Source organism: Lampris incognitus, chromosome 4, assembly GCF_029633865.1.
Source record: "Lampris incognitus isolate fLamInc1 chromosome 4, fLamInc1.hap2, whole genome shotgun sequence".
Lineage (NCBI taxonomy): Eukaryota > Metazoa > Chordata > Actinopteri > Lampriformes > Lampridae > Lampris > Lampris incognitus.
In genome coordinates, this window is record NC_079214.1 from 30,132,873 (window position 1) to 30,155,825 (window position 22,953).

Below are 22,953 nucleotides of genomic sequence, written 5' to 3' on the forward strand. Positions count from 1 at the left end.
TCATGCACTGGCACCATCATCCCCTGCAACCTGGCTGTCATCAGCTGTGGTGCCATGGGTGATGAGGGTAGGGGGAGTCTGGGACATGTCTCGCTGGCTGCCATGCTTTGATTGGCTGTCCAGCTGATAAGTAGACAGCGGATGGTCGAGGTGGGGCATGCTGCCATGGAAACTGCGCTCCTCAGTACCACGGTCACCACCAGTAGAGTGCCTGGGAGAGGAGGAAAATTACAAGAGTGAAAGAACAAAGAAGCAGAGGGAAGAAAAGAAGGCGATTACATGAGTCTCTTAAAGCCATCACCCAACCTAATTTAAACATGTTTGGAGACATGCAGCCTGATGAGTACGTCGACAGAAAGGGATGGATTTCCTGTCCTACCTTCCATCGCGGGAGCGGTGTAGACTACCGTGATAACTGGCTTTGCTGTGGACACTGCTGGCTTTACTCCTGGTAGATGCAGGGGCACCATGGTGGGCTCTTACCGGCTCATCAACATCATCAAGAGTGGCCAGGTGAGTGGAGGAGGCATGGGTGGAGGTTCCCTGGAGGGAGACATTTACTGTGAGACAGACATAACCATCTATTGACACACATACCATATATGCATATATCCTACTTGCTTTAATATTCTGTCTCTGTCTGAGTACGCTGCATTTCCTACAAACTAATAAGTATTAATGATCAGTTATAAAGCCAGGCTCTACGAATACGCAGTGGAGCTTAATTTGGTCACTGCTTTTCAGTTGTGTCAAAATTTTACATGTTCCCAAGGCTACAACTTTTCATTCCCAAAGAGGTTTGAACTACTGAAGTTTTGCTATAGGTCTATTGCTGCTTCTCCAACCCAGAGGAAAAGAAAATGCACCCACATACTACTTCCTTTACATAACCAAGATCTGCCCCCCCCTTTTTTCTCCCCAATTGTATCTGGCTAATTACCCCACTCTTCCGAGCCATCCCGGTCGCTGCCAACCCTTCTGCCGATCCGGGGAGGGCTGCCACATGCCTCCTCCGATACATGTGGAGTCGCCAGCGGCATCTTTTCACCTGACAGTTAGGAGTTTCGGCAGGGGGATCTAGCATGTGGGAGGATCACGCTATTCCCTCCAGTTCCCCCTCCCTCCTGAACAGGCACCCTGACCGACCAGAGGAGGCGCTAGTGCAGCGACCGGAACACATACCTACATCCGGCTTCCCACCCGCAGAGATGGCCAATTGTGTCTGTAGTGATGTCCGACCAAGCCGGAGACAACACGGGGTTTCAAACTGGCAATCCATGTGTTGGTAGGCAACGGAATATATTGCTACGATATCTGGACACCTATAACCAAGTTCTGCTTAACGCCAAATTGAGTTTTAGGCAATTTTCTTATACTTCTCAATCATATTCCTGAGAAAACAACCTTTTACTTGTCTCGCTCAGATCAAAATCTCTCAAAATCTTCTCGTTTTCAAGTCACTCCAGTGCTCCAGCCCCCCCCCCGCTCCAGGTTCTTATTTTACTGTAGTTCTACTACTTGTATACCTACTATTTAAATTACGATTGAATCCTTGTTGTCACTACTAATACTATAGCTAGTATTTCTGCTTCAGACAGTGCTACTGCTGCTGCTGCTAGTGCTACTAGCACTATAGTAGTAGTTTTACAATAGTGCTACTAGCACTATAGTAGTACTACTGCTATACAATATCCATGTGTTAAAGGCTTACCTGTGTGGATGTTCCTCTGGACTTCCTGATGATGGGAGTGTGAGGGTCTCGGAGAAGAGACTGGGCAAAATCTGGCTGTTCCTGGAGCACCTGGCGAGACTCATTCACTCCACTACTATGGAAGGACGAGGCAGGGGGACAAGGATAGACAACAGAGGAGAGGGGCGATCCACAGGGGATGGGAGGCAAATCAGAGAGGGGCAAAGAGAGGGTAGGGTTGCAAGGGGAGGGTGGGGGGGACAGGGGAGACATGTCAAGTGGGACAGGCACAGAGGGATGGGAGGGAGAGAGAAAGAGGGAGGAGAGAGGGGGAGTGGGGAGAGAGAGGGAGAAAGGCATTATGGAGGGTTGGGAGAAATGCAGAGAGGAAGACCACAAGGAGGTGGTGGGCAAGGAGAGAGGGAAGGCGGAGAGGTGAGCGAGAGGCAGAGAAGGGGTAGAGAGGAGGAGGAGAGGATGAGGGGAAGGAGGAGAGTGTTAATAATCTGTTATTGAGGGTGGGAGGACACAGGTGCAGAAAATAACCATGTCACCATGGAAACAGAAATATTGTGTGTGTGTGTGTGTGTGTGTGTGTGAGAGAGAGAGAGAGAGGGATGGTGTTTCTGTCTGCTTGCACATGCATGCTTGTGTGTGTTTATGTGGGCTTGCTGTTAAAAAGAGATTGGTTAGCTTTCAATAGACATGCTCATATATTGCATTAACATCTGTTCAGAACTATTAACGGATATGTTAAAAAAAACACATCAGATTTATTTCATGTCCTCTACATTTCAAACAAGAGGACATTACCAATAAAGAAGCAATTTTTTTTAACTTTCAATAAGCTTGTTAGCTTGGATGACTAAACTCTGTACAATGCAGGCATAGAACCAAACATTCAGACACACATTTCTGCATTACTATATATTTTCACATGTGTTGACTTTCATCAGATTTTATTTCTTTTCATGACAAGTGTATATAGTTTCATGCAACATATCCTATATTATGTAAGACATCATTTTGAGTTTGTTTAGATTCAATTCCAACTATCAATATGAAGTTTATACAGGGTGTCCACTCCTTAAGAAATACTTTTCCATGACTTTTCATGGACATTTTCCATGACTATTGCTTGGATGTGCATGACAGCAGTTGCTCATGGAAGGTCATATTATTCAGTATTAACTATCAGTGGAAGCTTCAGCAGTCTCTAATCTGACTATGTCACTTTTAATTGGTCACTGAACATATGCCCAAAACCTCAAGCACTGATGTATAATCAGCCGCTAAAAATATGGACAAAAAAAATGCCAATTCCGCAGGTGAAAATACAATGTTATAACCTAATTTGCAATTTTCCATAACCTCAAGAATATTTCCAGAACATTGGATGAATTTGATCATTTTCCAGGTGTTTTCTACGTCTGGAAAATTATAAATTTCCAGATTTTCCGGGATGTGGGAGTCATGTTATAAAAAATGTCACAGCTAAATATTGTTTTTACTCACAATATCATGGGTTGTCGAGGCATTTTAGACAGCATTTCTGTGCCACTTCTATCATATAGTCAATTTGACTGGTCAAAATCAAACAGTCGAAAGCAACAACGGGGCTGAACTTCTTGGTCTTCTGTCGGCTTGTTCCCTGTTTCTCAGGGGCCACCACAGCGGATTTTACAATTTCCATCAGTACCCTGTAAGGGCACAGCAGCAATGGTGGCCATTGTTAACCTGGGTCTTGATCGATCCAGTATGGAGCCTCAACCGATCCGGTATGGTCTTGTCAATTCGCATACTGATTTGGCAAAATTTTACATCGGAGGCCCTTCCTGACACAACCACTAACCCTATGGATGTGGGCACAGGTGAAGTACTGGATGCCATCCCAGTATTCATGGACTTGTGCCCATGCCTGTCGCCTAAACTACGGAGCTGAACTAAAACTTAAAATCTCTGTTCTTACTCTTTGCGTCTGCGCCCATGCAGGAAGCTGGCCCATTCAAAGCAGGTCTTCTTGCTGCTGACCCAGAAGACAGAGGGAATCCCCACCACCAACATCATCAGGTATTTAATCAGGAACACAGTTAAGGCAGGCTGGCTGGTCTGGTCAACCTAAGGGACATAGATGCCGTAAATATTAACCACAATAATTACTTGATGTCAGCTGAGTAGGAATACAGCCAGTAACTGGATAATCTACCAGACCAGATCGACAAGTAATTGGACAAAGTTGGTGAATCAATTGTGTTAAAGGGGCAGATAAGATAAATAAAGACATGAAAACAACACAACAAGCAATCTACCAGTTCCTCATGTGGACACATAACGTCTGTAACTACTACAGACATTTTGAGATTGGATCCAGCAAACTGTACAATGATCCAGAAATGGTGCAATCAAACACACACACACACACACACACACACACACCTTTAGGACAGACACTCAAATAACACAAAGCAATATTGAAATTTCAGAGCTACAATGGGACAGTGAAGGGGTCTCTTATCATGATGAAAACCACACACACAGGACAAAAGCACTCCCAGCTACCTTATCCTTATGGTCAGCCATAGAATAGCTTAGCTTACACTATTTCTATCATAATAACAATTAGACTGTATTAAACACTGCCCAAGAATCATCACAATATCATAGAGCATACAGTAACCTGCACAAACCTTTTGTGAAGTACAAAAACATATTCTTACAACCTACGTTTTACATGTTGGAACCCTTCCATCACCTTTTCATATGCATGTGAGGGAAGACGTACATGTGAATGTGTGTGCATGACAGAATGTTTGAATGAGCTTGTGTGTGCCCTGCGCACACCTGTCTGGTTATTAATTTAGTGCCTGTCTGCATGAAGCACCACCAACACCAACACCAACACCCCACACCCCACCCCTTCCCTCGTCCTCATACCTACTACAAAGACCTCATAGAATAAAGCCACCCAAGCATGAATGGACAAGCACTGAGGGACAGAGACAGAGAGCGAAAGAGGGAAGGAGAGACAGAGGAAGAGAAAGAGAAGATGGACAGAATGAGGAGACAGTGACAGAGACTACAGACAGTTTGAGTTAACCACTGGAGATGAAGAGAAACATACTAGTCATGTGTAGAGTTGGTTTTGAGAACTGTATTAATTGAAGTAACTTTCTTCTGCTCATACTGTGTTCTGCTCCCTCTTTCACAAGCACTGACATCTGACATGACCCGTACAAATATACGTACATGACCCACACAAACAGGTGCCTGTATCTCACATATGCACACTGATTGTCATATGAATTTTCCTTTTGATGAAGGCATTGTATGATTGGTCAAGCCAATTTTTATTGCATAATTGAATTTAAAATAGAGGTTGTTTTCTTTTCCTAGCAACTGCTGTCTGAGTAATGCTTTGGAACACTTTATTTTCTATGGTTTAAATTTACTTGTGATGCACCTTTTTTCCTAACTGCAATTTACTGCTTCTCTCCATAATAATTAAACTTAAGTCAACTTCAGCAGAGTTGAATCTTAGCTTGTCTTTAAGTGGGTGTAGAGGAGCTATTTGAGGGGGAAAAAAAGGTTTTGATGAACAGCCCAAGAGGAAGATAAAGTGTGTGATGTTTGAAGAATTTGAACATGTATCATAAATGCCCATATTAGTTCCAATAATCATATTCCTTTAAAAACGTCAACGAAAGTACATCTGTTAGGTAAGAGCTTGGTCATTTATCAATTTTGTAAACAAAACAGCCCGGTTGGTGGTGAGTCACTGCAAAGTCAAAATGGCTGTCTTAACATCTATCAATCCACCATATCATTATTTGCTAAATAGAATTTACTAATATATGAAATAAATATTTAGAAATGTTGTGCTTATGCACTTGTTCTTTTTGTGCATTTTAATTGTCATTACTGTACAGACACAGGTGAATTAGATGGTGGGTGTGAGAACATTTAATAATTCATCTCTGCAAGAGCTCTGCCTTTAACACCATCATCAATTACAAGCTAATCACCAACTCCTCTCCGTTGGCCTTAACCAATTCTTATGTAACTGGATCCTGGACTTCCAGACCAACAGTCTTCAGTCTGTCAGGTTAGGAAACTTGTGTTTACACCTCAGGGTGTTCACACCTCTTCCACCCTCAGGGTAGAGGCTGTGTTCTGAGCCCCTTCCTCTACTCCCTCTTTTCCCACAACTGCCTGCCAATTCACCACTCAAACTCAATAATAAAGTTTGCATACGAAACCACAGTTGTAGGCTGAATCACTAACAATGACGAGACGGCCTACAGGGATGAGATCATGAACCTCACATTATGGTGTGCCTCCAAAAATCTCGTCCTCAATGTGCAGAGGACAAAGGAGCTGATCGTGGACTTCAGGAAGTCCAAAGGCTGCAGCCACTCCCCCATATATATCAACAGGGTAGCAGTGGAATGTGTCTCCAGCTTTAAATTTCTTGGAGTCCAAATCAACGAGGACCTCTCCTGGACATCAAATTACCACTTCCTTGTGAATAAGGCCCAACAATTTCCTGGAGAGGCTGAGGAGCAGCCACCCATCTCCCAAAATACTCTCCAACTTCTACCACTGCACCATTGCACTGCAGCTCAGTGTGGTAAGGTAACTGCACATCAGCTGACCAGAAAGCCCTGCCGTGGGTCATCAAGGCAGCCCAGCATATTACCGGTGCTCAGCTCCCAGCCATAAAAGACATTTATCATAAACACTGCCTATGCAGAGGTCTCAGCATTAGCAGAGATCCCACTCACCCCAACCACGGCCTGTTCTCCCCCCTGCTCTCTACTACTGCTCATACTACCAGGCTCAGAAAAAGCTTCTACCTCTAAGCTGTTACCCATCTGAACCTGGCTACCCGCTGAACTCTACTCACTCACCTACATCCCCCCACCCCCCCTTCAAGCTGAGCCCCCCACACACACACACACACATCCACACTCCCCTCCGTTTGCTCACCTACCAACATTCACACTCTGATCCCTCTGCCCCCTTCTCCCCGTCGTGTCTGCAATTTAATGACTTTCTTTTTGCACTACTGCCATACGTTTACAATGCCATTTGCACTGCTCTATTACAAATACCTGATGTATACTTCCTCACTCAATGTAAGTTTGTACATAGTATGTTCATATTCTTGTGTTTTTATCTGTATTTTATGCCATGTATGTCCCTACATGCCGTATTGGTGAGGCCGCAGTCCTTTCATTTACATATGTGCCTGCATATGTGTTAATGACAATAAAATTTAATTTGAGTACTGCTACTAGTATTAGCACTGTTAATGTTCATGCATGCTGCGCTATTTCATTGCATGACAGTATTCCAATTTTAGAACATTGTGCTGTAATGCCACTTCCCTTAACTTGTTTAAATGTGTTTAAATATTTATCTATGTGTGTGTAGCTCTTTAACGAGCTACACACACACACAGATACATTTTGTAGCTCTTTACACAGATAAATATTGTAGCGCTTTAATGAGCTACACACACATAGACGTGCCATTACACTCATCTTTGGTGATGTAATGGTCTTTTAGGCATGCCAGTAATGTTCCTTATTCATCCTCTCTCACAGGGGAGCTAGGTTTCGCTAGATAAAGGTTTCAGCCAGCACAATTAGGGTCTTCTCCCTTTCTGGTATGAGACACGTATCACACTCGCACTCATTTGAACTACCTGGTATGGGCAGGGGATATGGTAGCGCCTGCAGTTCTCCTTGACCCAGGTGGTCTCCCATACACTTCGGTAGGTGTGTTCATACATGTAACATCCGATCACAGTGAGCAAGGGGACCAGGTAAAGTACTGAGAACACGCCAATTCGGATCATGAACTTAACAAGTTTGTTCTGGTTCTCCTTCTCCAGGGGGATCTCCATGCGCACCCGGTTAAGAGCCACGATGCCCACTAACAGCAGAGAGATGCCAACCTGAGGATGGACAGAGCAAAAGAGTGAAGGAATGAGAGGAAGGTAGAGAGTCATGAACAGATTAATAAGACAATTGGAGATAATGCTCCCTATTAAGTGTTTTTTTGTTTTTTTTTAATGTGCCTGACTAGTTGGTAAACAAACAGACATAAACAGAGAAGAAATACTGACTGAATTCAAGCTATCCACCTACCCACTCATATACTTATTCATCCATCCATCCATCCATCCATCCATCCATCCATCCATCCCCTTATTCGTCCATTTTTAGTGTACTCACGGCCACATTGAGGCAGAGTGGTGCCAGGATGAACCACCTCAGGGCATCTATATCATACAGCCCTATGAAGCACACTCCACTGATCCCATCGCCTTCGATCTTATTCAGGGCCAAAAGAGTGATAGTCAGGGCCCCTGGGAGCCCCCAGGCACAGGCATGGAAGAGGAGGGCTTTCTTCTCAATGGCTTCACTGCCCCACTTTGGTACAGCAGCCAGGAACCAAGTGATGGTCAAGATGACCCACCAGACACTGCCGGCCATGGTGAAGAAATAGAGGACCATGAAGAACAGAGTACAAGCCTGGCAGACAAAGCGAGTAAAGGTATAAGTATTGTCTTGGATGAATTAATCTCACTACTGAAATATTCACCCTTCTTGTATACAAGCCATAATCAAAGTATGCCGTCATCTAATGTCACACAACTGTTTTTGAATCTATAACAATTTATTGGATTAAAGCTCTTGTTATTCAAACAAACGAGTGTCACACTTTTTCATGTAATGGTGGTATTAGATGAAAGCTAAAAGAAGAGTTTTAATTACATTTTGAAAATGTCAAATGTTTGCTTACATTTGTAATACTTGCCAACACTGGAGTTAAACTTGTCTTTTGACTTTGAACAATGGGTTTTCCATCTATTATTCTGTTATGGTTTTTAAACCCAGTGGCTGTTCATAACATTGCATGTTGGCTCTGCTTCTAACATCTCAAACATCAAAACAATGAGGCAAATGTTTTATGAGTGGACTTCAAGATGTCCAACATCAACATAAATCAAACAGACTTAAAAAAAAGAGTAAATCTTCAAGATGTAGTGCAGCTATCCTTGATGGAAAGGCAATGCAAACCTTACCTTGTTGTGAGAGCCTTGTGTTATTGTTGAGGCTCGGAAGTGGGCAGAACTGGCAGAGTTACATGCTACCCTGTTCTCCAATACGAATCCCAAGAAGAATACTAGTGATACCATGACGTAACACACAGCATAAAAGATGATTGGCCGCTCTGGGTAGCGAAATCTGGTGTAAATGACAAACAACAAAAAGAAAATTGTCATCTGCTGTTTTCCTGTTTTTACTCTCTCCCTATCTTTTCTCCCCTTTTCTCCCCAATTGTACTTGGCCAGCCAATTACCCTATTTTCTGAGCTGTCCCGGTCGCTGCTCTACCCCCTCTGCCGAGGGCTGCAGACTACCACATGCCTCCTCCGGTACGTGGACTCGCCAGCCGCATTTTTTCACCTGACAGTGAGGAGTTTTGCCAGGGGGACGTAGCGCGTGGGAGAATAATGCTATTCCCCCTCCCAGTTCCCTCTCCCCCCTGAACAGGCGCCCCGACCGACCAGAGGAGGCGCTAATGCAGCCAGGAAACACCCACGACCAAGCCAGAGGGGATTCAAACCAGCGATCCCTGTGTTGGTAGGCAACGGAACATACCGCTACGCTACCCGGATGCACTCTCCATCTAACTGTTGTTTTGTTATGCACACTTCAAAAAATGTTTTAAATCAATTCCAGAACTGCTGGTTGAAATGTCCATAATCACTGTCAGCAAATCAATATGGATACAAAAACACAGGGGCTCTGATTTATCCAAAAACAGACAACATTCTTTCATGCAAACCTGGTGACATCAATAAGGAATGTCAGGAAGGTGAACAGCGTGGCAGACAGACAGACGATAGAGACGACTCCGATGAAGTAGCGTGCAAAATTCAGTTCCTGTGGGCTGAAGAACATTGAAGGGCAGGGAGCAGAGCAGTCTCTTCTACCCAGGAAAATGTAGCCCAGCTCAGGGTCGACCTTGAGCTCTCTGGGGCACCAAAAGCCATAATCTCTCTGGACGGTCAAAGACGACTGGTCAGTGGGGTCGGAGGCAGTTATGAGGTCCTCTAGACGAGGGTAGGCCTCATCACAATCTGGAAACCTGAGAGAGAGAGAGAGAGAGAGAGAGAGAGAGAGAGAGAGAGAGAGAGAGAGAGAGAGAGAGAGAGAGAGACAGAGAGAGAGAGACAGAGAGAGAGAGACAGAGAGAGAGATTGTGCGAGAGAGAAAGAGAGAGAATCTCTTAAAGCCAAGAACACTAGATAATTTAAAGGCCAATTCATTCATTCATCTTCAGCCGCTTCTCCGGGGTAGGGTTGCAGTGGCAGCAAGCTAAGTAGGGCACTCCACACGCCCCTCTCCCCAGCAACGCCCTCCAGCTCCTCCTGGGGGATCCCAAGGCATTCCCAGGCCAGAATGGACATGTAGTCCCTCCAGCCAGTTCTGGGTCTACCCCAGGGTCTCCTCCCAGTTGGCCATGCCCAGAAAACCTCCAAAGGAAGGCAGCCAGGAGGCATCCTTATCAGATGCCCGAACCACCTCAACTGGCTCCTTTCGACGTGAAGGAGCAGCGGCTCTACTCCGAACTCCCTCCAGATGTCCGAGCTCCTCACCCTATCTCTAAGGCTGAGCCCAGACACCCTACGGAGGAAACTCGTTTCAGCCATTTGTATCTGCGATCTCACCCTTTCGGTCACTACCCAAAGCTCATGACCATAGGTGAGGGTTGGAATTAAGATTGACTGGTAAGTTGGGAGCTTTGCCTTCCAGCTCAGCTCCCTATTCACCACAACAGTCCAGTACAATGCCCGCATTACGGCTGATGCTGTACCAATCTGCCTGTCAATCTCCCGCTCCATCCTACCCTCACTCGTGAACAAGACCCCGAGATACTTGAACTCCTTCACCTGAGGCAACAACTCATCCCCAACCCGGAGGGAGCAATCCACCATTTTTCGGTAGGGAACCATGGCCTCAGACTTGGAGGTGCTGACTCTCATCCCGGCCACTTCACACTCAGCTGCAAGCTGCCCCAGTGCGCGCTGGAGGTCGCGTTCTGATGAAGCCAACAAAACCACATCATCTGCGAAGAACAGAGATGCAATTTTGGGGTTCCCAAAATGGACACACTGCTCGCTCACCTTGGCTGCGCCTTGAGATCCTGTCCATGAATATCACAAACAGAATCAGAGACAAGGGACAACCTTGGCGGAGTCCAACGCCCACCAAAAATGTGTTTGACTTTGCGCCAAGAATGCGGACACAGCTCTCACTTTGGTTATACAAGGACCGGATGGCATGTGGCAAGTGCCCCGGTACCCCATACTCCTGCAGTACCCCCCACAGAGTGCCCCGGGGTACATGATTGTAAGCCTTGTCCAAGTCCACAAAACACATGTAGACTGGCTGATCAAACTCCCATGTCCCCCTCAGCACTTCCACAAGGTTAAAGAGTTGGTCCGTTGTTCCACAGCCAGGATGGAATCCGCATCCTGGATCTGAGATTTAACAGTCGGTCGGAGCCTCCTTTCCAACACCCTAGAGTAGACTTTCCCAAGGAGGCTTGAGCAATGTGATGCCCCAATAATTGCAGAACACCCTCCAGTCACCCTTTTAAATATGGGAACCACCACCCCAGTCTGCCACTCCACAGGTACTGTCCCCGACCTCCATGCAACTCTGAAGACGCGTGTCAACCAAGACAGCCCAACAATGTCCAGAGCCTTCAGTATCTCAGGGCGAATCTCATCCACACCTGGTGCCTTGCCACCGAGGAGCTTTTTAACTACCTCAGAGACCTCTGCCAGGGATATGGGTGGGGCTTCCCCTGAATCTTCGGCTCTACCTCATCCACTGAGGACGTTTTAGTTGGGTTCAGGAGCTCCTCAAAGTGTTCTTTCCACTGCTCGACAACATCCCTAGTCCGGGTCAACAGTTCCCCTCTCTGGCAGAACACAGCCTGAATCAAGCCCTGCTTCCTCTTCCTGAGTCACCGGATGATTTGCCAGAACTTCCTTGAGGCCAACTGAAAGTCTTCTTCCACAGCCTCGCCGAACTGCTCCAACACCCGAGTTTTTGCTTCCATGATTGCTGAAGCCGCACCCCTTCTGGCCTCCCGGTACCTGTCTGCTGCTTCAGGAGTCCCCTGGGCCAACCAAGCCTGAAAGGCCTCCTTCTTCAGCTTGATGGCTTCCCTCACCACCGGTGTCCACCAGCGTGTTCTTAGGTTGCCGCCTCGACAGGCACCGATGACCTTATGACCACAGCTCCTGCCTGCAACATCAGCAGGCAGGAGAGGAAGCTTTGAACATGGCCCACTCAGACTCCATGTCCCCAGCCTCTCTTGGGATACATGAGAACTTCTTCCGGAGGTGGGAGTTGAAGACCTCACAGACAGGGGCCTCTGCCAGACATTCCCAGTTCACCCTCACTACATGTTTGGGTTTGCCAGGTCTGTCCAGCAGCCTTCCCCACCATCTGATCCAACTCACCACCAGGTGATCAGTTGAAAGCTCTGCTCCTGTCTTCAGCCGAGTGTCCAAAACATACGGCCACAGATCTGATGATACGACCACAGAGCCTGTCATTGATCTTCAGCCTAAGGTGTTCTGGTACCAAGTACACTTTTGAACTACCTTATGTTCGAACATGGTGTTTGTTATGGCCAATCCATGACTCACACAGAAGTCCAATAACAAGGCACTGCTCGGGTTCTAATTGGGGAGGCCAGCGGTCTAAGCATTGGCTTTGTGTTGATGCAGTTTCCCACTGGGGACCGGGGTTCACGCCCCGGTCTTGTGAAATCTGACTATGGCTGGACTCAACGAAGCAGCAATAATTGGCAACGCTGTCTTCGGGAGGGGAGTGGAGTCAGCTTGTGTTCGTCACATGAATGCGTCTGTGTTGGAAAAAGCAGTGGTTCGGCCTGGATTCACCTTGTCACGAAAGTGGCGAGGCATCTCCTTCGAGACTGCCGGCTGAAGAGATGCAGTTGGCGAACGCATACAGTATGAGGGTAGATGTTTGAACTAAAATAGGGATTGATTGGCCACTAAATCGTGAGAAAAAGGGGAAAATCAGAAATAAATTTATATAAAAAAAAAAAACTGGGGAGGCTGTACCTCCCGATCACGCCCCTCCAGGTTTTTCCATTGTTGCCCACGTTAGCACTGAAGTCCCCCAGCAGAACTATAGAGTCCCGAGGTGGAGCCCTATCCAGGACACCACCCAGAGACTCCAAGAAGGCCGATTACTCCAAACTGCTATTCGGTGCATAAGTACACACAACAGCGAGAGCCTTACCCCCAGCGACTCGCAATCGTATAGAGGCAACCCTCTCATTACCCGGGGAGAACTCCAACATGGCGGTGCTCAACCGGGGACTTATGAGTATCCCAACACTTGCCCGGTGCCTGTCACCTTGGCCAACTCCGGAAAAGTAATGAGTCCAGCCCCTCTCCAGGAGTTTGGTACCAGAGCCCATGCCACGTGTGGAGGTGAGGCCAACTATATCTAGTTGGTACTGCTCCACCTCCCGCACCAGCTCAGGCTCCTTCCCTGCTATAGAGGTGACATTCCACGTCCCGAGGACCAAGCTGCGATGCCTGAAGTCGGCACGCCCTGGTCCCCGCCTTTGCCTGCTGCCCGGCCTGCATTGCACCCTACCCCAATGCTCATCCCTGTGTGTGGTGGGTGCACAAGGTGGTGGGTCCATGTTTTTTTTTCGAGCTGGGCCCGACTGGGCCCCATGGATCACGGCCCGGCCACCAGATGCTTGCCAGCAAGCTCCCTTCCCTGGTCTGGCTCCAGGAGAGGGCCCCGATTTCCCTTTTCTGGGCGAGGTGCTGTAATTCTGCTGGTGTAATTTCAAGGCCAATTATAATCCCAATTTGGCCACAACTACTGATTTTCAAGATCATGGAGCGTCTGCGACAGTCTGCACAAAATATGGCAGGTCACCATGGACAGTTAGCACACATTATCTTATAGTGTGTGAGGGTTTAAGAAACAAATCTCTGGTCTCCTGATCAAACATTCATCCAACTGGAAATGTCACGATAATATCAAGCATGATTGATTTTTTACAAGTGGAATGTAGACAAGTCTGAGCTTGTCGGCAAGTGTTTGCACCTCAATGATTAAATTTGCAACAAGTGTGCTTGTCTACGACTGTAATCTGCAAAAGTCAGTCATTAAAAAAGACATTTAATCTGCAAAAGTCAGTCATTAAAAGAGCTTTAAAAAGTCTCCTAGTGTATACCTGGCTTAAATTAGATCATATTCACAGATATAATTTAATCTGACAACTCAAAGTTACTGAGGACATTCAGTCAGGCTTTTAGAGCAGTAGTTCTCAGACCAGTTCTTGGTGATCACCAGTACTGCTGGTTTTCCATTCTGCTTCGTAGTTAATTGCATTCACCTATTGTGTCTGGTATTCCAGCCACTTGTGTCAGATGTTGGGTAGTCCAGCTGCCAATGAAATCGCATACTAGCATACTATCTAGCACACAAAAATAATATTTTGATGTAGTGAAGTATTTTGTATTTTGGTGTAAGGCATAGTGTTTTTAGGATGTCCAAAACCATAGTATGCATCAAATAGTATGCAAAACTCCAGGATATAATACCACATCCAGAGAAATATCAGGATATACGTACAAACACTGGACACTACATTGGCATGAGTATCTCACAATGCATTACAATAGCATTTCAAACACAAGCAGCAAAACAATGGAACCATTTAAATGTAAGTATTACCTTTTGCCAGGCTAAGCATAAAGTAATTGAAAACAATGGTTATTTTTGTTTTAAGAAAAGATGCCAGTCACTACACCAGTACAAGTTTATACGCAGTGTGCTGACATCAACCCGCAGAGAGCTGAAAGGAGACGGTGTGGGTCTATAACGATGTAGTATGTCCGAAAAGCCCACCTACTTTTTTACTCACATACTAATACTATACTGTAAGATGGTACACATATGTAGCATGTAGTTTCATACACCTGGAAAAACAGATAAATTTAATTATTACTTGGCAGAACAGAAAACCTGCAGTGCCTTCTCTGGGTCCCTGAAGATTGAATTGAAAACCACTCCTCTTGAGAAAGATAGAGCTGAAGATCAGAAGGAAGATAGAAAGAGTGAGACGGGAGATTGAAGAAAAAAAAAAGAAAAGATAAGCATCTTGTCTCTTTTTTCGTCAATCTCCCATCTCATCTAGGTTTTCGTTAGAAACATGGTTGGTGTGACTCCACACAGGAAGGTTGGGAAAAATAACAGTTTTGAGGAACATGTGCAAAACACATGTTTAAGCTACAGGTTCAGGTCTGGGTGAAAACTATATTCAAAACATTTGAAATACTCGAGGTATGTTTGATTTATGTCAAACTCTCAAACAGCCTCAAAGTGGAGATGTGAGCTACATGTTTGTCTTGTATTCAAGTGACTTAACATAAACAACTCACTACTTTGATGCATTCACACCCCCATACATAAATGCTGACCTGCTGCACTCCATCTCATCTGGCCAGGCAACTCCAAACATCTCCATTAGTTTATGACAGTCGTCCTTGGCACGGTGGCAGAGGGCTCTGCATGGCATGGAAACACGGCCATACTCGGTGCACACCGGTGCATACAGAGCACACAGAAACATCCTCAGCTCTGTGCTGCATGCCAGGTTTACCATGGGATGGAATGGCTGAGGAGGAAGACAGACAGAGAGCATTGTTAACTTGTGCTGAACCATGGAGATGAAATGCTTTGAAGTGAAGAAGGCAGGAATGGAGACATTGAGAAACAGGAGGAAAATGGGAGAGGAAGGAATGGAGATCCAGAAAGAGAGAGGAACAGAAAAAGAGGCAAGAGGAAGTGACGAAGCAAATAAGTGGAGAGAATGGAATGGAAAATTAAGGGGTTAAGTGTAAGGAGGGAAATGGAAGAAAAGGAATAAAGTGTGGAATACAGGGAAGAGAGGGGGAGAGGAGTTTGGTGAGTGACAGTGATATAGTTTATCTTACACATGCAACAGTCTCTCAACTCTTTCAAACACACACACACACACTTCTAATTTCACATGAAATATTTGGAATCACTAGAACTGGCTTGACAAGGTCATTATTAAAGCTGTCATGCATGTGGAAATATGAGTGCATGATGAGACACATGCTCTTGCTCATTCATAACCACACACACACACACACACACACACACACACACACACACACACACACACACACACACACACACAAACAGCAAGCTAACTGACACAAGTGGCACATATGTAGAGGCTCATATTCGACCTGAAATAGCCATCAAAGAGGCAAGAGAGGGAGAAAGAGAAAGAGGAGAGAGAGATGGACAGAGAAGAGAGAGAGAGAGGCGGGGGGGGGGGGGCAGCCTGAGTGTGCACACTGAAGTCCCCGGCTGCTACTTCTTCTCAGTATCCTATCAATATTTAGATGCTTATGAAATATGTATAGCAGCAATCATATTGCTCAGGCATCTCTTTGAAGTGGGATACAGTTAAAGACACACCTCTCAAGGTTGAGCCAGTTCCACGTTTATATACTCGATAAGCAAACGGTTGGGCTAACTGCACAGGAACGCTTAGTTTCAAGTTGCCTTTTCTGTAATAGTAGTCTAAAGACTGTTGAGATAGGGTTGTTATCTAAGAGATGCCTGTTAAAACTCCAGTCCTTGTGAGAAAATATAGGGCAGTGGAAATAAATACTATTAACCCCTCCCTGAACATCTGAGTGTGTTTCTTAGAGCAAAGTATTTAAATGCCAACTGCTGCTTTGAACCTGGCGAGCTGGAAGACTAGTAATCTGCAGCCCCAAGCTGTTAATGTAAGTCAGTATAAAAGGGGGCATTTGTAAGTCAACCTAGCTTGAGTCAAAGGTATTTAAAAAAATAAATTTTCTTCATAGTACATGACAAGTGCAGGACTTTTCAAAGCTGCCTGGTTGTGCAGGGGGTTACATAACTGATCAATAAGATAACCTTTCAAACACCATTAGTCGCCACAGGCAATCATTAATACCCGTGCACTGTCTGCAAGAGTGACATACAAATATTCTGAGAGCTTAATGTTACCTACACAAGGTGCTTACGTAATCTACAAAGTGTCAAGACTCCACACAGTGTGGGCTAACACAAACCTAAGATGATTTTTATGTAATTTCTGCTATATTAGATGGCGTACTCAAATGAACAGGAAAGATGACACGGATAACAAAGTACAACTACTACTACTCCTACTTTTGGCTGCTCCCATTAGGGGTCGCCACAGCAGATCATCTGTTTCCATTTCTTCCTGTCCTCTACATCTTCCTCTGTCGCACCAGCCGCTTGCATGTCCTCCCTCACCACATCCATAAACCTCCTCTTTGGCCTTCCTCTTTTCCTCTTACCTGGCAGCTCCATATTCAGCATTCTTCTGCCAATATACCCAGCATCTCTCCTCCACACATGTCCAAACCATCTCAATCTTGCCTCTCTTGCTTCGTCTCCAAACCGTCCAACCTGAGCTGTCCCTCTAATATACTCGTTCCTAATTCTGTCCTTCTTTGTCACTCCCAATGAATAACGAAGTACAACAAAAGTCATAGATCAGTCTGTAATAGCGACTGGCCTTAGGTTGCCAAACCACCAACTGCAATACTACTATTACTACTGAGTTTCTTGGAAAATATTTTTCGCATCATTTATCCATACTACTATATGTATTGTATTTTGAAAAAGGGAGAGGTAGACAGAGGATGTATTATATCAAATAAGGTTTTAATCATTACATTTGTTTTCAGGCAAGAAATTCAAAATAATTTTTCATGTTAGAAAAAATGTGCGTCTAACTGCAAGGCTGAAGCTTCCTTCCTACATGGTAGCTGTTAGTCTGGAGCTGTTATCTGCCATGCAGAAGGTGAGTGAGGACACGCAGGCCTGCTGGTCGGAGAGATCAGAGACTGAGATGGATAAGTGAGAGGAGAGAGTAAGAAAGTGAAAAGGGAGCGGTAGAGAAAAGGCAGCGTTAAGAGAAGGAAAGCAAGAGGGAGACAGAAAAGGAGAGAGAGGGAGAGAGAGACTGATGCCCAACTCAGAGGCTTCTTACCCATACACAGGGGCTTGTCTTGGACTGGTTTAGACATGAGGGGGCATTATGAGAAACCTGGTTTGAGTTCTGGCGTTGGCCCTCATCTTTGGAGGGGCATTACAAACAGCATTTTGAACACATCTGGAGTGCTTTATGGAAAAACTATGAAAAAATATTTGACCCCCCCCCCCAATAAAAACAACCTGAAGAATTTGATATTTCTTAGTTTTGTACATTTCAATCTTTTATTCAGATTTTCATGAAAACACTTTAGTGGACTCACAGAAAAGTGAATCTCAATAAACGTGTCCAGATGAACTGATTCAACTTTCTGTGATTTCCTTACCTGGATTATTGAGCATCCATAAAGACAGTTTAGAGGACTGCTTTACACAGCAGTGGTAAAACTAAATACAGTGACATATAAATACACTTCCTATGAAAGTGTGATTTGGCATGTTTATATGGGCAAGTGCATACATTTTGAAAGAAGTGGCTTTGTACTCTGCCATATGCACAAACTTTCTGGCTGAACTAGTTAAATTCTTCACACATCAGTCCTAGTGTGCCATTTTCAGCGACTTATCTTCTATGCCGTACATGTTCTCTCCTTGCTGCCCATCTCAAAGTAAACCAAATACAAAATTTTGACTGGTTTAATTTTTAAGCCTTTCGTTTCTGCTATACTGACTATACTGAAGAATTAACAGTGGAAATGCATGACATGACATGAATCTATCTTTAGTTTATTTATCTTTAGTTGTGTAAAAGAATAGGGAACCTCAATCCATCATAATGTTTAAAACAGTGGTTGAAATAAAGATTCTAGAGAGATGGATGAAAAACATCCAGGCTAGAAAGACTAACTTTCTTTGTAAAATAACACTTCCTATTAAATTTGAAATTCTGAATAATTTTTCAACTTCTGGATTAGGACCACAACATGATTTCCTGGGCTGTTTTTATTGGGGCTCACCTGCTTAGAGTGCTAATATGTTTAAGCAAATCTCAATTCCATGACAGAACAAATTTTTTCATCGGTTGGAATGATGTTTATCAACATTGACTGGCCGTTGCAGCTGGAAAACCCCTACATACATCTCGTTGTTAAAAGAAACACTCAACAGTAGGGAAAGTGCTCAACAAATAAGGAGCAAAATAATCCAGTGAGTCAAGTAAATTCTTTATGGGAAAGTACAAGCCTGTTTCATGCCATAAGCAATCACCAGCTGGACATCAATAAAGCTATAAATTTAAAGATATAAATGTGCAGTTCTTCTTGTCATCCATGTTCTTAAACCATTCTAATACTTGGTCCGTGTTTCTCCATTGGTTTACGGGGACTTTTTTCAAGATTTGATCGTTCAAGTTTTCCATGATTTTTTTTAACTTATCTTTTCGACTTCCGGTTCGGGGGCGAGGGTGGGGTGTGATCAATCTACATGTTGGCTTGTTAAAAAGTTCGGTTTGTGGTCCTTCAGGCTGATAAAGGTTTGGTTCCGGACAGTGACATCATTGCGGTTGTCTAATTTTAGGTCCAACGCTGTTTTTTTTTGTGTCTTTCATCATTACTTCTCTTTCGGCGATCTTGTATGATTTTGTGACGTTATTTTCTTGGAGCTCGCCATATTGCTCGCGTTTTAATTTGTATAAATTAGTAGTTTTGTCGGCGGCAATGAGGAGCATATCCTCTTCTTTTATCTTTTTTGAATCATTGTGCAATTTCTTCTGGAATGTTTTAATTGGTGGTTTAAATTTGATGTTTTTAATCCTTTCGAGCATGCCATCTTCAAAAAGTTTCAATTCGGGGATGGACGGCGGTGATTTTGTAGATTTGAATCCATAGTTTTGCTTGTCAATTGATTTATCGTCCGGATCTAGAACGAAAAAAGTTCTCCATCTTACCGCTCTTATGAACTTCTCGGTTTTTGAAATAAGGCACTTCAGGTAGTCTCTCTGCGTCGGTACTGGTATGTTCTTTGTCGAGTAGCCGAAATTTACTTGTTCCACGTCGGTTTCAAAAGTGCTCAAAAAGATGAGGAGCGAAGATAACTTTGTTGAAAGAAACACTCAACGGTAGGGAAAGTGCTCAACAAATAAAGAGCAAAATAATGCACTAGTCAAGTAAATTCTCTGACACAGTACAAGCCTGCTGTTTCATGCCATGAGCAATCATCAACAGTCAGTAAAGCTACACAGGAAAGAACATACCATTTACTGTCTCGTCATGCACATCACGTGCACAACGTCCAACGGGGAAGGGAAAGATGCGACATTCAAAATTTAAAAACGTGATCGCTAACCGTATAAATAAATCAGACAACCCGTTGTCTGATTTATTTATAATTACAAAATAGGTGCTTATATCGATGTCTGCAACTGCTGGCCAATTCATTCCTGTTATTCAACGTGGACATTTCTGGTTTGCAAACGATGAAATATTTTTCAGTTAGACATATTGCACATTTTACTACTGGTTGAATATGCTTTGTTCTTTGAGAGGATTTTCCAGGTGGTTGAATAATTAATGTTTCTGTCCGCCAATGACCAAATATAACGGCTTAAAGATGTTACATTCTTTAAACGGTGGTTTCTAAAGCTACACATGTGCATTAAACCTCTTTTTGAATGTTCCCTCTGTCAGACCGACGCATGTCTCTATTTTGCTGTTGTCCTTTCTCGTCACCGTAGCTTGGTAGGTAACTCCTTTCGTCTGGCATTTTCTTTCGAGGGGGCATGAGTCGTTTACACGGCAGTTGCAGTTGGAGGAGTCCGATTGTGATGAAGGTGTCATTAATTTGTTCATGATCCTTGAATTGTGGGACGATATTATTTGTTGAATGTTAGGCATGCAGCTGTAACTGATTTTGATGGTGTTGCTATATCTTTTGAATATCTTCCCCAGTTGATGGTCCGGGGTAAAGCACTTATCCAAAAGTTAAAAAAACTGCTTATCGATGTTTATACACACACACACACACACACACACACACACACACACACACACATATATATATACACACACACACACACACAGTGCATCCGGAAAGTATTCACACCCCTTCACTTTCCCCACATTTTGTTATGTTACAGCCTTATTCCAAAATTGATTAAATTCCTTTTTTTTCTCATCAATCTACACACAATACCCCATATTGACAAAGTGAAAAAGGTTTTGTAGAAATTTTTGCAAATTTATTAAACATAAAAAGCTGAAATATTGCACGTACATAAGTATTCACACCCTTTGCTATGACACTCAAAATTGAGCTCAGGTTCATCCTGTTTCCATTGATCATCCTTGAGATGTTTCTACATCTTAATTGGAGTCCACCCGTAGTAAATTCAATTGATAGGACATGATATGGAAAGGCACACACCTGTCTATATAAGGTCCCACTGTTGACAGTGCATGTCAGAGCAGAAACTAAGCCATGAAGTCAAAGGAATTGTCTGTGGACCTCCGAGACAGGATTGTATCGAGGCACAGATCTGGGGAAGGGTACAAAAAGATTTCTACAGCTTTGAAGGTCCCGAAGAGCACAGTGGTCTCCATCATTCGTAAATGGAAGAAGTTTGGATCCACCAGGACTCTTCCTAGAGCTGGCCGCCCAGCCAAACTGAGCAATCGGGGGAGAAGGGCCTTGGTCAGGGAGGTGACCAATAACCCGATGGTCGCTCTGACAGAGCTCCAGCGTTCCTCTGTGGAGATGGGAGAACCTTCCAGAAGGACAACCATCTCTGCAGCACTCAACCAATCAGGCCTTTATGGTAGAGTGGCCAGACGGAAGCCTCTGCTCAGTAAAAGGCACATGACAGCCCGCTTGGAGTTTGCCAGAAAGCACCTAAAGGACTCTCAGACCATGAGAAACAAGATTATCTGGTCTGATGAAACCAAGACTGAACTCTTTGGCATGAATGCCAAACGTCACGTCTGGAGGAAACCAGGCACCTCTCATCACCTTGCTAATACCGTCCCTACAGTGAAGCATGGTGGTGGCAGCATCATGCTGTGGGGATGTTTTTCAGCAGCAGGAACTGGGAAACTAGTCAGGGTCGAGGGAAAGATGAATGGAGTAAAGTACAGAGAGATCCTTGATGAAAACCTGCTCCAGAGTGCTCAGGACCTCAGACTGGGGCGAAGGTTTACCTTTCAACATGACAACGACCCTAAGCACACAGCCAAGACAATGAAGGAGTGGCTTCGGGACAAGTCTGTGAATGTCCTTGAGTGGCCCAGCCAGAGCCCAGACTTGAACCCCATTGAACATCTCTAGAAAGACCTGAAAATAGCTGTGCAGCGACGCTCCCCATCCAACCTTACAGAGCTCGAGAGGATCTGCAGAGAAGAATGGGAGAAATACCCCAGATACAGGTGTGCCAAGCTTGTAGCTTCATACCCAAGAAGACTTGAGGCTGTAATCGCTGCTAAGGGTGCCTCAACCAAGTACTGAGTAAAGGGTGTGAATACTTATGTACATGCAATATTTCAGTTTTTTATTTTTAATAAATTTGCAAAAATTTCTACAAAACCCTTTTTGCTTTGTCATTATGGGGTATTGTGTGTAGATTGATGAGAAAAAAAAGGAATTTAATCCATTTTGGAATAAGGCTGTAACATAAAATGTGGGGAAAGTGAAGGGGTGGGAATACTTTCTGGATGCACTGTATATAAATATATATATATATATATATATATATCAACACTGCAATGCATTAAAACTTTTTTTTTTCCTGTATCCGTGTTGATATTCCGCTCCTCATTAGTTGAGCACTTACAACACCATTGACGGTTTCGGGAAAAAACGGAACCTTTAGTCGACTGGTTAACGTTGTTGCCCGCGGTGCAGAAGATACGGGTTCGCGTCCCGGCTGTGGTGGTTCCCAGGCTGCCCCCTAATTCGCCATTATATATATCTCCATTGTCCAAACCGCTTATCCTGCTCTCAGGGTCGCGGAATACTGGAGCCTATCCCAGCAGTCATTGAGCGGCAGGCGGGGAGACACCCTGGACAGGCCGCCAGGCCATCCATTTACCATCAAATGGAGTTCTACCAAAAGTATCTTACATTTAATTCTTGGCTTGGCAGCTCACTGTCACGT

The 22,953-nt window shown here is 44.4% G+C and overlaps 1 protein-coding gene across 1 annotated transcript in view; it reads right to left on the reverse strand.

The window, feature by feature from the left end:
- LOC130111127 (frizzled-3-like) overlaps nucleotides 1-22,953 on the reverse strand; it is an 89,118-nt gene continuing 66,165 nt past the window's right edge. The window contains exons 3-11 of the mRNA XM_056278175.1: nucleotides 15,260-15,456; nucleotides 9,550-9,852; nucleotides 8,784-8,946; nucleotides 7,930-8,229; nucleotides 7,398-7,649; nucleotides 3,660-3,808; nucleotides 1,712-1,823; nucleotides 380-543; nucleotides 1-211 (exon numbers count right to left, since the gene is read on the reverse strand). Coding sequence (XP_056134150.1) covers nucleotides 1-211; nucleotides 380-543; nucleotides 1,712-1,823; nucleotides 3,660-3,808; nucleotides 7,398-7,649; nucleotides 7,930-8,229; nucleotides 8,784-8,946; nucleotides 9,550-9,852; nucleotides 15,260-15,456 — 1,851 coding nt within the window. The remainder of the gene's footprint in view (nucleotides 212-379; nucleotides 544-1,711; nucleotides 1,824-3,659; nucleotides 3,809-7,397; nucleotides 7,650-7,929; nucleotides 8,230-8,783; nucleotides 8,947-9,549; nucleotides 9,853-15,259; nucleotides 15,457-22,953) is intronic.